This window comes from Gadus morhua, chromosome 8, assembly GCF_902167405.1.
Source record: "Gadus morhua chromosome 8, gadMor3.0, whole genome shotgun sequence".
NCBI classification, from domain to species: domain Eukaryota; kingdom Metazoa; phylum Chordata; class Actinopteri; order Gadiformes; family Gadidae; genus Gadus; species Gadus morhua.
In genome coordinates, this window is record NC_044055.1 from 7409463 (window position 1) to 7422870 (window position 13408).

The 13408-nt window shown below is 49.7% G+C and overlaps 1 protein-coding gene across 1 annotated transcript in view; it reads left to right on the top strand.

The window, feature by feature from the left end:
• kmt2cb (lysine (K)-specific methyltransferase 2Cb) overlaps positions 1 to 13056 on the top strand; it is a 78459-nt gene extending 65403 nt beyond the window's left edge. The window contains 13 exon segments of the mRNA XM_030362609.1: positions 315 to 499; positions 609 to 745; positions 985 to 1285; positions 2400 to 2539; positions 2827 to 2937; positions 3166 to 4312; positions 4828 to 4964; positions 5083 to 5225; positions 7208 to 7382; positions 7492 to 7608; positions 9945 to 10018; positions 10158 to 10266; positions 11042 to 13056. Coding sequence (XP_030218469.1) covers positions 315 to 499; positions 609 to 745; positions 985 to 1285; positions 2400 to 2539; positions 2827 to 2937; positions 3166 to 4312; positions 4828 to 4964; positions 5083 to 5225; positions 7208 to 7382; positions 7492 to 7608; positions 9945 to 10018; positions 10158 to 10266; positions 11042 to 11134 — 2869 coding nt within the window. The 3' untranslated portion in view covers positions 11135 to 13056.
• Positions 13057 to 13408: the final 352 nt, after the last annotated feature.

Below are 13408 nucleotides of genomic sequence, written 5' to 3' on the forward strand. Positions count from 1 at the left end.
TTAGAAAGAATGTGCAAATGTAGGCAATTTTCCTTTCAAAGGGTTACAGCCAGCAGTTCTAATTGTAATTAGCATGGTCCAAGTTCTGGGAGGGAAATGACTTCCACATAATGGAGATGTGATGCAGGTGTGATGAGAGAAAGCTTGACGAGAATCGAGAAATGCACACATGCATCATGTCCACACGCACACTCATTTGCATGTACACAGGCACACACACATGTACACACACACAGACACGCACACACACAGACGGAGAGAGCTGCATCAGTGCCCTAATGGCGTCTCGTGTTCCTCCTTCTTGTTTTCCACAGCAACAGGGGGCAGGAGCCCGGCAAAGACAGAGACACACCGGACAGCTTCGTGCCGTCGTCGTCACCAGAGAGTGTAGCAGGCGCCGAGATCAGCCGCTACCCTGACCTGACCCGCGTTAAAGAGGAGCCCCGATCGCCCTGCCTGTCCCCCATCCTCTCCATGCTCCCCCCTCCCCATGGGAAAGGTACACAACAACGATAAACAACAACAACCATGAGGCCAGGATGGAGGATAGCGAACCATGACTGTATTTGTTGTTGCTTCATCAATAACGTGCCTTCGTCTGGCTGCAGGCACAGAGATCAAGCTGAGAGACATCAAGACGGAGCCTTCCGGAGTGTTCTTTGGCGCCCCCTACGGGGCCTTGGGGAACGACTCCAAACAGGGCCTGGTGTCGGTGGCCATCACTCTGCGGCCGGCAGCTGCAGAGGTGAGACCAATACAGTGTTTCGATTTCAGTCGCTTCCCCACACTTTCCTTTTCTACGTTCTGTGTTAGAAAAGGCTTAGGGCCTCGGTTTCTTTTTAAACCTCAGACTCGGTAAATTAAAAAAAGATAAAAAAATTATGTTTTTAAAAAAGAATATTACATTTTTAAGACTATAGATGACTTCCTATAAAAGCAGAAATGCCTCTGACTTTTCATGCGTTTGCGTGTGTGCTCACCTAGAACATCACAGGCGTCGTGGCGGCCATCTCGGACCTGCTGTGCGTCAAGATCCCCAGCAGCTACCAGGTCAGCAGCACGCCGGAGCGCGGGCCCCTGGCCATGCTCAGCGGCCTGCGGGTGGGCCCCCACGGAGGCCTCGACACCCGGCCGCCCCCCGTCGCCTTCCAGGCGCGCATGGACGCCGCCGCGGTCCACCAGCGGCCCCTGGGCCAGATGATGATGAGGCCCAACGGGACGTCACAGGGCGTGATGCAGCAGAGCCAGCAGCAGCAGCAGCAGCGCTTCCAGCACCACAGCCCGGGTGAGATGCACACTGTGCCACGCGAGCTCCTAATTGAGCGTTTTCACAGAGGTGTCAGCGAGGGATAAACACAGGTGTCACTCCTAACAATAATTAGGGGTTATTCATTATATGAGTGTACCAGGGTGTGAATATTAGAATAAACTAGTGAAGACAAGTCTACTTCTCAGACGCGGAGTATACCCATAATTAGGGCTATGAGCGACACCTCGTAGTTGACACCGCTGTGAAATGGGTCTACAGTTGCCGTCACACCGCAGTGAACGCCTCTGTTGGTTCTGCCTCACAAGATGGCGCCTGGCGCGACGACGCTTCGATTCCGATTAAAAACCTGAGCAGACTTCCCCCCCCCTGCCGGGAAGACACACAGAGCGACCGAGTGCCCCACCCCCGTGAAGACACTGAAGACCCCGTAATTGTTCCGCCCTTTACGTGTCCCCAGATGCGATTAGCGCTTTCTCCGAGCGGTGTTTACAGACGATCGTTCCTCGTCCCACGCGTCGTTATCCCGTCCGGGGGCGTGAGGCGACGGCACCAGCTCGGACGCAGACAGGCGTCCTTATTGATTGTCTCAGCTAATGAAACGCAGTAACGATCGTCGGCTCGATGGAAGCCGCGGCGTCCCCTGACCGTCGGTGTCGGACCGTGACGCGTCGGGACGGACGTCATCTCGTTACGCTCAAAACACTGATCATAATTAATGTGGATGGCTGGCTGTCGGTGGTGAGCACAGAAATGGGACTTGACAGGCAGGGGTGCGATTATCCAGCGTGATACTGGTTTATGACTGGTGTTGTTGATGCCGTGCCTCGCTGGCCTTTGGATGAATTCAATACTAATTACTGGGCTGTCGCCACCGGGATGCGATTACCCGGAGGAATTGCAGTTTAATGAATCATGTCTCGTCTTATTTTATGATGTGTATATACCATTGCATTGTAATTATCTGTAGGCTGCTTAGCCACTCATTTTCTTCGAGCAGTGTTTAAGAAAAGTATATTTCGTTGCCACAAACAAGCTCTGGGACGCACCTGCCAGAGTTCGGCAGAAAATACTAATAATGTAACTCTCCTGGTTATTCGCTCGCTTACGTCGATGTGTTTATGTGTCTCAGGCTCGGCTGCAGTCAGAGGAGCAGACAAGAAGATCCCCGGCAGCCCTGGCTCCAAACCCCAGTGGTGCTGTCACTGCAAGGTGGTGGTGCTGGGAAACGGAGTTCAGAAGTCCCTCAAAGACCTCCCTAACCACAAACGGGTACTGATTGAGTTATTGTCGTGTTGTATTATTTAAGGTCCATAGCCTCATGCCGATGCCGGGCCTGTATTGTAGATGATGTGGATGTCTGAAGCCATACTAGCTTCTCTTTTGGGCGTACAATTGAAAGTGTCGTCAAGGGCGTAACATTTTAGTCTACATCTCTCTGTACACCCACGCCCTCTTGCCTCAAACATTTCTCATTCCTTACCTTTGTAGCAGAACCATAGTTATTCTACTCTAACCTCCAGAGGTGAAATCTTTTGTTAATATTTCTGTTTCATCAGGAGTCTGACGGAGAGATGAAGTCGGAAGGAAACTTGGTCTTCTGTAGTCACAGCTGCTTCCTCCTCTTCTCCTCCTCATCCTCCCAGCCAAGGTCAACCCCTGAAACTAAGGTATGTTCCATTAACAGAGCCTCGAGTCAGAAAGAGTTACGCTTTTTAACAAAGTGTCTTGTGCGTCTGTGTGTGTTTTTCAGCCCTGCAGGCCAATGTGTATCACTCTATTATTTAAACTCTGTCAAAACGATTAAATACACCAGTATTTTTATTTTTACACCAGTATTTCCCTCTTTGTCTCGTCCCTGACACTGCGGCGTGTCACGTCTGTTCCCCCTCCCCCAGGACACGGTAGAGCTCCTGCCGGACACGGAGGAGAAAGAGAGCCTGTCCAAGACCCAGCACCAGTACAGCAACAACATGTCCACGCTGGACGTCCACTGCCTCGCCCAGCTGCAGCCCAAACAGTCGCCTCCCTCCAGCCCTCCGCCGCCGCCCCTCCCCTTCCTCGGCGCGGGACTCACCCCCAAGACGGAGGCCAAGTCGGACACCATCAAGGTGACGGTGAAGCTGAAGGCGCGGCCGCGGGCCCACCACCACCACCACGAGGGCGGCTGGCACCAGGGCAAGCGGCAGAAGGGCCTGCGCTGGAGGAAGTGGACCCTGCAGGTGCTTGTGCCCCGGGGCTCGGCGCTGCCCGACGAGGACAAGATCGACGAGCTGCTGAAGAGACTGGGCGCGTCGCTGCGGCCGCCCGCCGCCCTGCGGGACTCCCGCCGCTGCTGCTTCTGCCACCAGCCGGGCGACGGCGCCACGGACGGGCCGGGGCGGCTGCTCAACCTGGACGCCGACGCCTGGGTGCACCTCAACTGCGCGCTGTGGTCGAGCGAGGTGTACGAGACGCAAGCGGGCGCGCTCATCAACGTGGAGCCGGCGCTGCGGCGGGGCCAGGCGTCGCGCTGCGCCTTCTGCCAGCGCACGGGCGCCACCGGCGGCTGCCACCGGCTGCGCTGCGCCAACGTCTACCACTTCCCCTGCGCGCTGCAGGCCCACTGCACCTTCTACAAGGACAAGACCATGCTGTGCCACGCCCACCGGCCGCGCGGCGCCGCCGCCGCCGGGGGCCACGCCGCGGAGCACGAGCTGCGCTGCTTCGCCGTGTTCCGCCGCGTGTACGTGCAGCGGGACGAGGCGCGGCAGATCGCCTCGGCGGTGCGGCGGCCCGAGCTGGGCTACACCTTCCGCGTGGGCAGCCTGGTGCTGCACGCCATGGGCCAGCTGACGCCGCCGCAGATGGCCGCCTTCCACTCGCCCACCGCCATCTTCCCCGCCGGCTACGAGGCCTGCCGCATCTACTGGAGCATGCGCCACGGCAACCGGCGCTGCCGCTACGTGTGCTCGGTGGAGGAGCGCGAGGACCTGCCCGAGTTCTCCATCCGCGTGGTGGAGCAGGGCCACGAGGACCTGGTCCTGACCGACGCCAGCCCCAAAGGTACCGGTGCTGGCCCCCCCCCCCCCCCCCCCGCCTTGGTAGGGCTGGTCCTGCCTTTTCCGCCTAGAGAGATTTTTAAAAAGACGGCCTCTGCTGTTGATTCGTCGGTGTATTAATGCTTGCTGATGCATTGTTGTCGAAAACGCTGTCAAAACAATTGTGTCAACAACACAAATCACCGCAGCCCCCGTAGCTCTTTACTGTAAACGGATCGCTATGTGCAAAGTAAAGTCGTTTCTGCGGCGACGGATTAATCATACGGCTTGTTAATAACGGTGCACGAAATGCCAAATTAGGGTAAAAAGGATGTTGCCGTCACTGTTTCCTGTCAAATTCCACGAGATCATATCAGGCAATGGTGACAAACGACCGGCCGTCCCAGTGTGAACCGGGCCCCAGTGTGAACCGGGCCCCAGTGTGAACCGGGCCCCAGTGTGACGGATGAGTCCTGAGGCAGCAGGTGACAACACAATTACTGTCAGCAGCTCACGTCCTCCTCTCCTCTGTCCCTCCAGGGGTATGGGATAAGGTCCTGGGCCCAGTCGCCGAGCGCAGGACCGAGTCAGACACCCTCAAACTCTTCCCCGTCTACCTGAAAGGAGAGGACCTGTTTGGGCTCACCATCTCCGCCGTCACCAAAATCGCCGAATCGGTTCGTGGCTTGATTCCCTCTCGTCAGGCGTCCACGATCGTGGAGGAGACGCATCGAGTACACACTTTCATTGAGGAAAAATCGGAATGTATTATTGTTATGCAATTCTCCTTTCCAGCTGCCAGGAGTGGAAGTCTGTGAGAGGTACTCGTTCCGCTATGGCCGAAACCCTCTGATGGAGCTGCCGCTCAAGTTCAACCCCGCTGGCAGCGCCCGGGCCCAGCCTCGGGCCAACAAGCCCATCACCACCCTGGTCATCAGGTAACCAAGACTAGGCTACTCCTGAAGGCCGAGTCCTGCGCTCTTAAACGGCCTTGGCATTTCCAGCAGCTGTCTTGCCACGACGTTGTTGCTGAAGGGGCTGTTTGCTCGCTCTGCTTGCAGCACTTGAAAAATGTCAGATGTGCGCACGCCGCTATTTGCCGTGATCATTCGTTTGTTCACACAGGCCACGAGGATTATACACAGGGAGTATTAGGTTTTACAAGCCGGGAAGCACTGGTTCCCAGTAAGGCCCAATAGAGGGGATAACTGGAGACGCCGTACAAGATTGCAGATTCACTTCAATACATCCCATGAAAAGAATACATAATGGACATTCTAGAGCCACCAATTCTAATCATGGACGGCATATGACCCACCCGGTTGTCGATTTACAACTTGCGTTGTAGTGTTGTGTAGTATAGCATTGTTTAGTAAAGCATAGTTTAGGATTAGACGGTAGTATAGCATACTAATGATATTAAAGGTGTCCACCACTCCAAGTTAATGTTAATCATACTTGGTTACGTTCGATCCAACCGTGACAGTGACGATGATAATGTTGAATGTGTAGGAAGACCGGGGTATTGGTCTTCCTACACCTCCAACCAATGCATCTTCCCACTCCCTCCCCTCTCGCCATCACAAAGGTTGTAGTAGGACCATAAAGAGGCCATGCCTCTATTGAACAAGTTTTGGGGCTCTAGAGTCAATAATGGCGACGCTACTTAAATTGTTGTTAAAAAAAATAATAATTATATTTACATTTTTGCTAAAAATAAATTCCTTAAAAATAAGTGGAGATATATATCAATATATCAAAACCGAAGGAGTTAGACCATAACGAGCCCATACCTATATGGAAAACGTTTTGGGGCTCTAGAGTCAATAATGGCAACGCTATTGAAATTGTTCCTCAATAAAAAAAATCCTCAAAAATATATGACATTTATTTTTCAAAGTTGTAGTTGTAGGACCATAAAGAGGCAAAGCCTCTATGGAACGAGTTTTGGGGCTCTAGAGTCAATAATGGCGACGCTATTGAAATTTTGCCATTGTGGTAGTTTTCAGTTTTGCACCAGAGGTGTCAATTGTGTTGCAACGATGTTTCACTGATGATTTATTGAACCGCAAACTCCGAATCTGGCAATTTATTTCCAATCTTACGGAAGTTCCTCTCCCTTTATAGCTATGCTTTAATCACAGGTGTGTGAATTGACCTGGATATGAAGCGTCGGTAGCGCAAAATAATATAAAATTTGTTTTTTAAAGAGATAAGACAGAGCTCTCCTTTTTATATGCTTTACTCACAAGTGTGTGAATTGACCTGGATATGAAGCGGGCAGAGGAGCACGGCCTCAATATAAAACACTTGCAAAGGAAATCGGGAGAAAACCTTTTGGAAATGTACTTTTTTTTACATTTCCAGCGTCGGTAGCGCACGGATCGTTATATTATTTTGCGTAGCGCAAAATAATGTAACATTCTTATTTTAAAGAGATAAGCTATTTTCAGCAGCGGCGTACTGCCACTGCTAGGTGCATATAGGGGTGCAAATCATCCTGGTTCACAATTATGGTTTGAATAAAATACAAATATAAAGGGCCTGCAGACGGTGCATCTATTAAAATGTATTTGCTGTCTCTAGAATAAAAAACTAAAATGCTGCCAGGTATTTTTTTTGTGTTTTTTATTTGTAAACTGAAACCACTTTGATAGCTATGGGGACAACCAAACCATAGTTCGGGACAACCAACCCATAGTTTGGGATGTCCAACCAGGGACGGGTTGGTTGTCACAATGTGTCAGGGTCTTTGATGGTTAATTACTTGCATCTATTAGGGATGACTATTGTACGCTGCGGACGAAGATGAGAGATATTGTACGCTGATTTTGATCAGCAACGCACACAAGATTAAGAAAGTGTAAGAACCAACCCCGCCGCCATATATATAACGCTGTCTCCTGTTGCTCTCCTTCAGGCCACAGCCACAGGCAGTGCCCGCGAGTAGCGCCCGCTCCAACCAGAACGTGGCCCAGGGAGAAGGTGGCGCCCCCCACAGCAAGCCTCCGGTAGTGCACCCTCGCTCCTCCCAGTACCGCTGGATGAAGAACGAGTGGAGGGCCAACGTCTACCTCGGCCGCTCCCGCGTCCAGGTGAGGGGGGGGTGCTACGGGAGCGTGTTCCTCAGCAGGCAGGTGACCCCCTGCTGTCCGTCCCTGTAGAGGTTGGAGCTCAACACGTTGCCTTGTCTGTCTCCCACAGGGTCTGGGGCTGTTTGCCGCTAAGGACATCGAGAAGCAGACCATGATGATCGAGTACAACGGGACCGTGCTCCGCAACGAGGTGGCCATCAGCAAGGAGAAGATCTACCGGTCTCAGGTACGCTCCCCGGGGATGGTCATCGAAATAACCGGGTGGATTTCTACGGGAAAGAGCTCGTTTCTGGTGTGTTGTTTGTTTGACTCAAGTGGGTGGGATGTTTTGGCTGCTGGAGAATATAAAGTGAAACTCTCAGTGGGAGTAGGATTCAGTATCGGCCTTTCGTGACTTGGCCTTAATTTGTCTTGTTAACGAGTGCGTGTTCAAATTCATTAAGTATATCCGAAAACAAGGTTACAAGCAATTTCACACCTTTTTGTACACTGTAAACATGGTCGCTGCTGGACCTGCCAGGCCGCGGTTCAGCTTTTGTCCAACAGGCGTCGCAATGGTGCAGCATTACTATGAGACTGGGGAATTGACTGTATGTGCGAACTGAGTGAGATCTTCATTCGATGCCTACCAAGAAGGACTTTAGTTGAATCCACTATATTTGCAAAGCTTTTTACTATGGGCTACAATGATAGAGGAACACGGTTATTTTCCTTTGCCTGATCAATTCTGAGGGTGGTATTTCAAGACTCCCTGCTCTTTTTATACATTGCCCAGACCAGGGTAGCGCTGTGAGCCCAAAGGTCAAAGCCACCAGTGCGGTTTATGTAAAGAAATGATCCGTTGTGACATTTTGACCTTTTCCTGGGGAAAGGAAGGGTCAGTTTAATGACAACGTTGTCAGCAAGCCATTATCCTGGCGTCCTGTTTACATAGTTTCCTAAATAAAGAATAGCGTTCAGGCTGTATTTGGTACCCCCATCGAACACTATCCAGAATTGAATTCCATCCCTTGTAGGGGGCCAGGTGTTCATCACTGTGATATCCTCCCAGGGCCTCCTCTTGTTCATTGTAGAAATAGTTGAAATAGCTCAGACATCAAGGTATATTGCTTTGTCTCTGCACGCTCAGTCCGTGTATTCTTGTCATCAAAGTGCAGATACCGCGATATGCCTCTGAACTTTTGTCTAGGCATGGCGCCTATGAATAGTATGTGCTTCTTCAGCACACAAGAGGGCCCCCAGGTTATTGCCCCCCTGTACCAAGAATACCTCTTGCATATCTTAAGCCCATGAGTGCATTCAGCTGGGCATCAGTCAGATCAGAAGGTTGGCCTTCATTTCTAGCTGCTTCTGCATTTGTACGTCCACATTTGAACATCCACATTTCATCATCAAACAGGAAGGAAATTAATTTAGTCTTTTTAACATTGGCCCCGCTGCCTCTTTCAGCACGTTACCCTCCGGCCTCCTGCCCTGGGAACGCCAGCTGTATGACCTCAAACTGTAGCGTCTTCTGACTCATCTCCGGAACCTGGCCCTCTGGCTGTGTTCCTGAATCAGTCTGATCTCGATTCAGTCCCAATGGCTGTAAAATGTCCTGTCCCTCCTCCTCCTCCATCATCAGCATTCTCCATTGCGCTCTCTTCGCCTTCTTTCAAAGCGGTCCAGTCCTTACTCCTCAGAATCACAAACACCCCGGCACGTCCAGTATAAAACACGTTGTGCAGTAAAAACGTGTTGTTCTTGCCATGGCTCAATCAGGTCTTCCAACTGTATTAGTCCTGTAGGCCAGCCTCTTACACACTCGGCTTGTAGGAGCCCAGCAACATGGTGAGGTACGTTCATAAATACAGCCCTGTGTAGGTCCCCAAGTGTTAGCCATGCTTATTATAATAGTCGTCTTCATCATCATCCTCATCCTCATAATAGGTCATACTGATATGTGTAATTTTGCAACGTATCTTTCACAACATTGCCTTCAGAAAGGTGTGATGGGTGCTAATGTGTTGAATCTGTCTTTCTTTTCTTTTGCGCATTTCAACCCCCTCCCCAGCGATCCATAGGAGAGGCCTGAAACAGATTTCACTCTCACTGACTGACTTGAATTTGGGCCTTGAGGATAGTAACCAGGCCTGTGATGCAACTCTTGCTCTTAAAGTTTTTATTTATGGCCAGTGGCGATAGAGAAACATGCCATTGTGTTCCCACGGACACATAGTACGTGTTCTATGAGTACGAGAGGTTTACACCCGGCAATAAACCCCAAGAACATACTCCAACCTTTTTATGAGGCTAATGATGTGTCCAGTGGCTTTACCCAGAGCCTACATTTGAGATTTACGTGATACATTTAGGCTTCTGTTGAAGCAGGCATACATCCAAAAAGGCATTTTAACAGTACAGGTTTTCGATTTTTTGTCGAAAGCGTTCTAGCTTCGACCACGGACTCGTGCAGCAGTGCAGTACAACGCACCATCTAGTGGCGACTCTGTGTCACTACAACACTCCCTTCTAGTGTTGACGTGCTGCAGAAACCTAATCTCTGTTGTGGATCCCTTCCAGAATCGAGGAGTGTTCATGTTCCGCATCGACAGCGAGCATGTGGTGGACGCCACCCGGAGCGGAGGTCTGGCCAGGTACTGTACCACCCCCTTCTCCTGTTAACCTGATCCCATCGTGACTCCCTCCGTCGACCCCGTCCCCTTCGTACCGACGTCTGTCTACAATGACACCGTGCATCGTTTTCACCATGCGTCTGTTCTCCGCCCACTGAAGATACATCAACCACTCTTGCGCTCCCAACTGCGTGGCCGAGGTGGTGACCTTCGAACGAGGCTACAAAATCATCATCAGCTGTAACCGGAGGATAGAGAAAGGGGAGGAGGTACGTACACTAGGATTAGATAACAAATACATCCTCTATTTTTTTTTTGTAGCGTTCTAGCAACTAGTTGTAAGAGTTAGTATCGTATGACCTTCAACAACTCAGATTCTCTTTTCTCTTCTCCAACCCTCACTATGTCCTCTCCTTTTCTACTCCATCTCTCTGTGCTGTCTCTCCTCTCCTTCTCCCCCTTCCCCTCCTCCCCCTGTCTCTCCTCCTGTCTCTCCTCCTCCCCCCTGTCCCTCCCCCTGTCTCTCCCCCTGTCTCTTCTCCTCCCCCTGTCTCTTCTCCTCCCCCTGTCTCTCCTCCTCCCCCCCGTCTCTCCTCCTCCTCCCCCGTCTCTTCCTCCCCATCCCCTCCTCCTCCCCCCCGTCTCTCCTCCTCCTCCCCGTCTCTCCTCCTCCCCATCCCCTCCTCCTCCCCCCTGTCTCCCCCTCCCCCTGTCTCTCCTCCTCCCCATCCCCTCCTCCTCCCCCCTGTCTCCCCCTCCCCCTGTCTCTCCCCCTGTCTCTCCTCCTCCCCATCCCCTCCTCCTACCCCCTGTCTCCCCCTCCCACTGTCTCTCCTCCTCCCCCCTGTCTCCCCCTCCCCCTGTCTCTCCTCCTCCCCATCCCCTCCTCCTACCCCCTGTCTCCCCCTCCCACTGTCTCTCCTCCTCCCCCCTGTCCCTCCTCCTCCCCCGTCTCTCTTCCTCCACCTCCCCTCCTCCACCTCCCCCCTGTCCCTCCCTCCCCCCTGTCCCTCCCCCTGTCTCCCCCCCTCCCCCGTCCTCCAGCTGTGCTTTGACTACCAGTTTGACGCTGCCGAGGGCCAGCCCAAGATCGCCTGCCTGTGTGGCGCCAGCGAGTGCAGGAAGTGGATCAACTGAAGTTGGGAGATTGTGTTACAAAGGCGGCGGCGGCAGAGGGCGCGTTCCTTTTTGCCCCGCGCGCCCGCGTGCGTCCTAAAAACCCTCACTAAGAAAATAGCATCTCACCGTCTCACTATCTCACTAACGGCATTAGTACGACCTTTTAGTATTTTTCTTTTGGTTTCATCTCCAAGTGAGCGGGAAGGTCTGAGGCTTTGTTTCAGGAGTGGCGTCCCGCGTCGGCCAATGAGGAAAGGAGGCTTGTTAGGAATGAGAAACAGGAGGAAGTAGCAAGACGCGACTAGTGCCATGTCTATCTGTAGATATATACATCTATATGTATATCTTTATGTATATCTATACATAGATATGGGAGGCACTGTGGTGTCGGAGGTCCTCCGTCTGTCTCTGTATCCATGTGTTTTGTTTTGGTATACATAAGGCGCGAAATCCACCAGCCAATGAGAGCACTGTGCGGGGGTGCGGCCTTATTGCTTCTCACTATAAGGGCGGGCCCTTTTTTGTTTCATACTGTTAATGTATACCCTGACTAAATGTAGACATCACTGAATGAGGAATGTACAGCAATGAATACCACGAAGGGAATATTAACTTGCACTAAAAAGACAAAAAACCACACACAAAACAACAACAAAAAAACTTTAAAAAAACGAACGAAAAACAACAACAACACACAAAGAACTTTGAAGATACTTGATTCCATGAGTCAGTTTTATCCTAGGTTTCTGTCGTGATCTGTGTGGATTTAGAGAGAGGACGTTTTGTATTTATTAGAGTGAATGAATTTTATTCATGAGATGAGTTAAAGAAGGCTAGACCGCTTATTGTTTTGAAGATTGAAGACATGCTGTTACTTTTGTAAAAAGAAAAAGAAAAAAAAAGAAATGTACATAAAGAAAACTATAGGAATAACCGACCAAATACTACCTTAACCTTCTCGATGTTTGGGTGTTTTTAAATTGTTTTTGTTTGTTGTTGAAATTTATTTAAGATGGACATTTTGATTTCAGTTTGAGAGTATATATTATGAATATTCTGTACAGAATTTGTAAAATAACCACAATTCACAAAGTATTTTTGTTGTATTAAAAGTAAGGTATTGTAGCGTAGTGTTTTGTGACTTACACGTACTTTGACCACTCGAAAAGAAATATTTTTGTTGAATAATGTGGTAATGAATTATGGATTACAGAATCAAGTGAACTCTTCGATTTAGTAAGAGATCCTTCTGATCTGTTTGCTGTTATTCAGGTTTGATTTAAGGAAGAAAAAAAACTGTGAATTAGGTTTTAACTACCCAAAAACAACTTTTAACTTTTTAACACGAATACAGTAGGCATAGGAACACAATTGTGTTTTTCACCTGATTTTGTTTGTTTCTACATTCGGGGAGAAGAATGAGGTGAATCGTCTAATGTCGCGAGTTAGACAAGATTTTAACAGTTTAATGTTGAACAGTGAATAAACCCAGGGGGGGAGATGCTATTTGGAACGGAAGGTGGTGCTACCTTTTTCAGAGATGGCATTCCCCTTAATCAGAAATGCTTCTTATACTTCACAAGTCACCTGTCGCTTAGAAATGGAAGTTTTTGCGTGCACAATTTCAAGTCGACTGTAAAATTTTGGAGACAGTCTTAGAACTTGTAATGTATATGGCATGTATTTTTTTAACTTTCTCAAGACTCAATTGTATATATTTTCTCAATGAATGGTTGTAACAAAATTGTTCCCTGGATATTTTTCTTCTCTTGTATATTACATCATCCTGCCTGTCTGTGCTACATTTTTCTTGGTCCTGTAAAGTAGTCTGAATTTTTTTTCTTTTTGAAAAATGCCTTTTGAAGTGTACAGAGTAATATGAGGTTTGGAGTTTGTGGAATTTAGAAACATTTACAAAAATAAAACTATTTTACATCCTATTATGTCATATTACGAATGTAAGTTATTCGAAACTTGTTATGATCTATGTCGATGTCTTTTAACGGAAGTGAAAGCTGAACTATTTTAAGAAGACATGTATACGTATGTACCTTACTTCTTACCTCACCAGAGCCCCCTGCAGGCCAAGCGCCCTCACTCATCTTTTCCTCATGTAAACAATGCACATTGTGCTCGGGTATAGTGGCGTTCACCACGTTTTGCATTACCCTATTCCAATTTCCTGAAACATTATCCTCAAATACACATTTTAATAACGTACCATGCATCACGCGTCTAAACGCACATCCTAGGTAAAGGGATCATGTGTGCATGTGACATAACCGCGCAGTT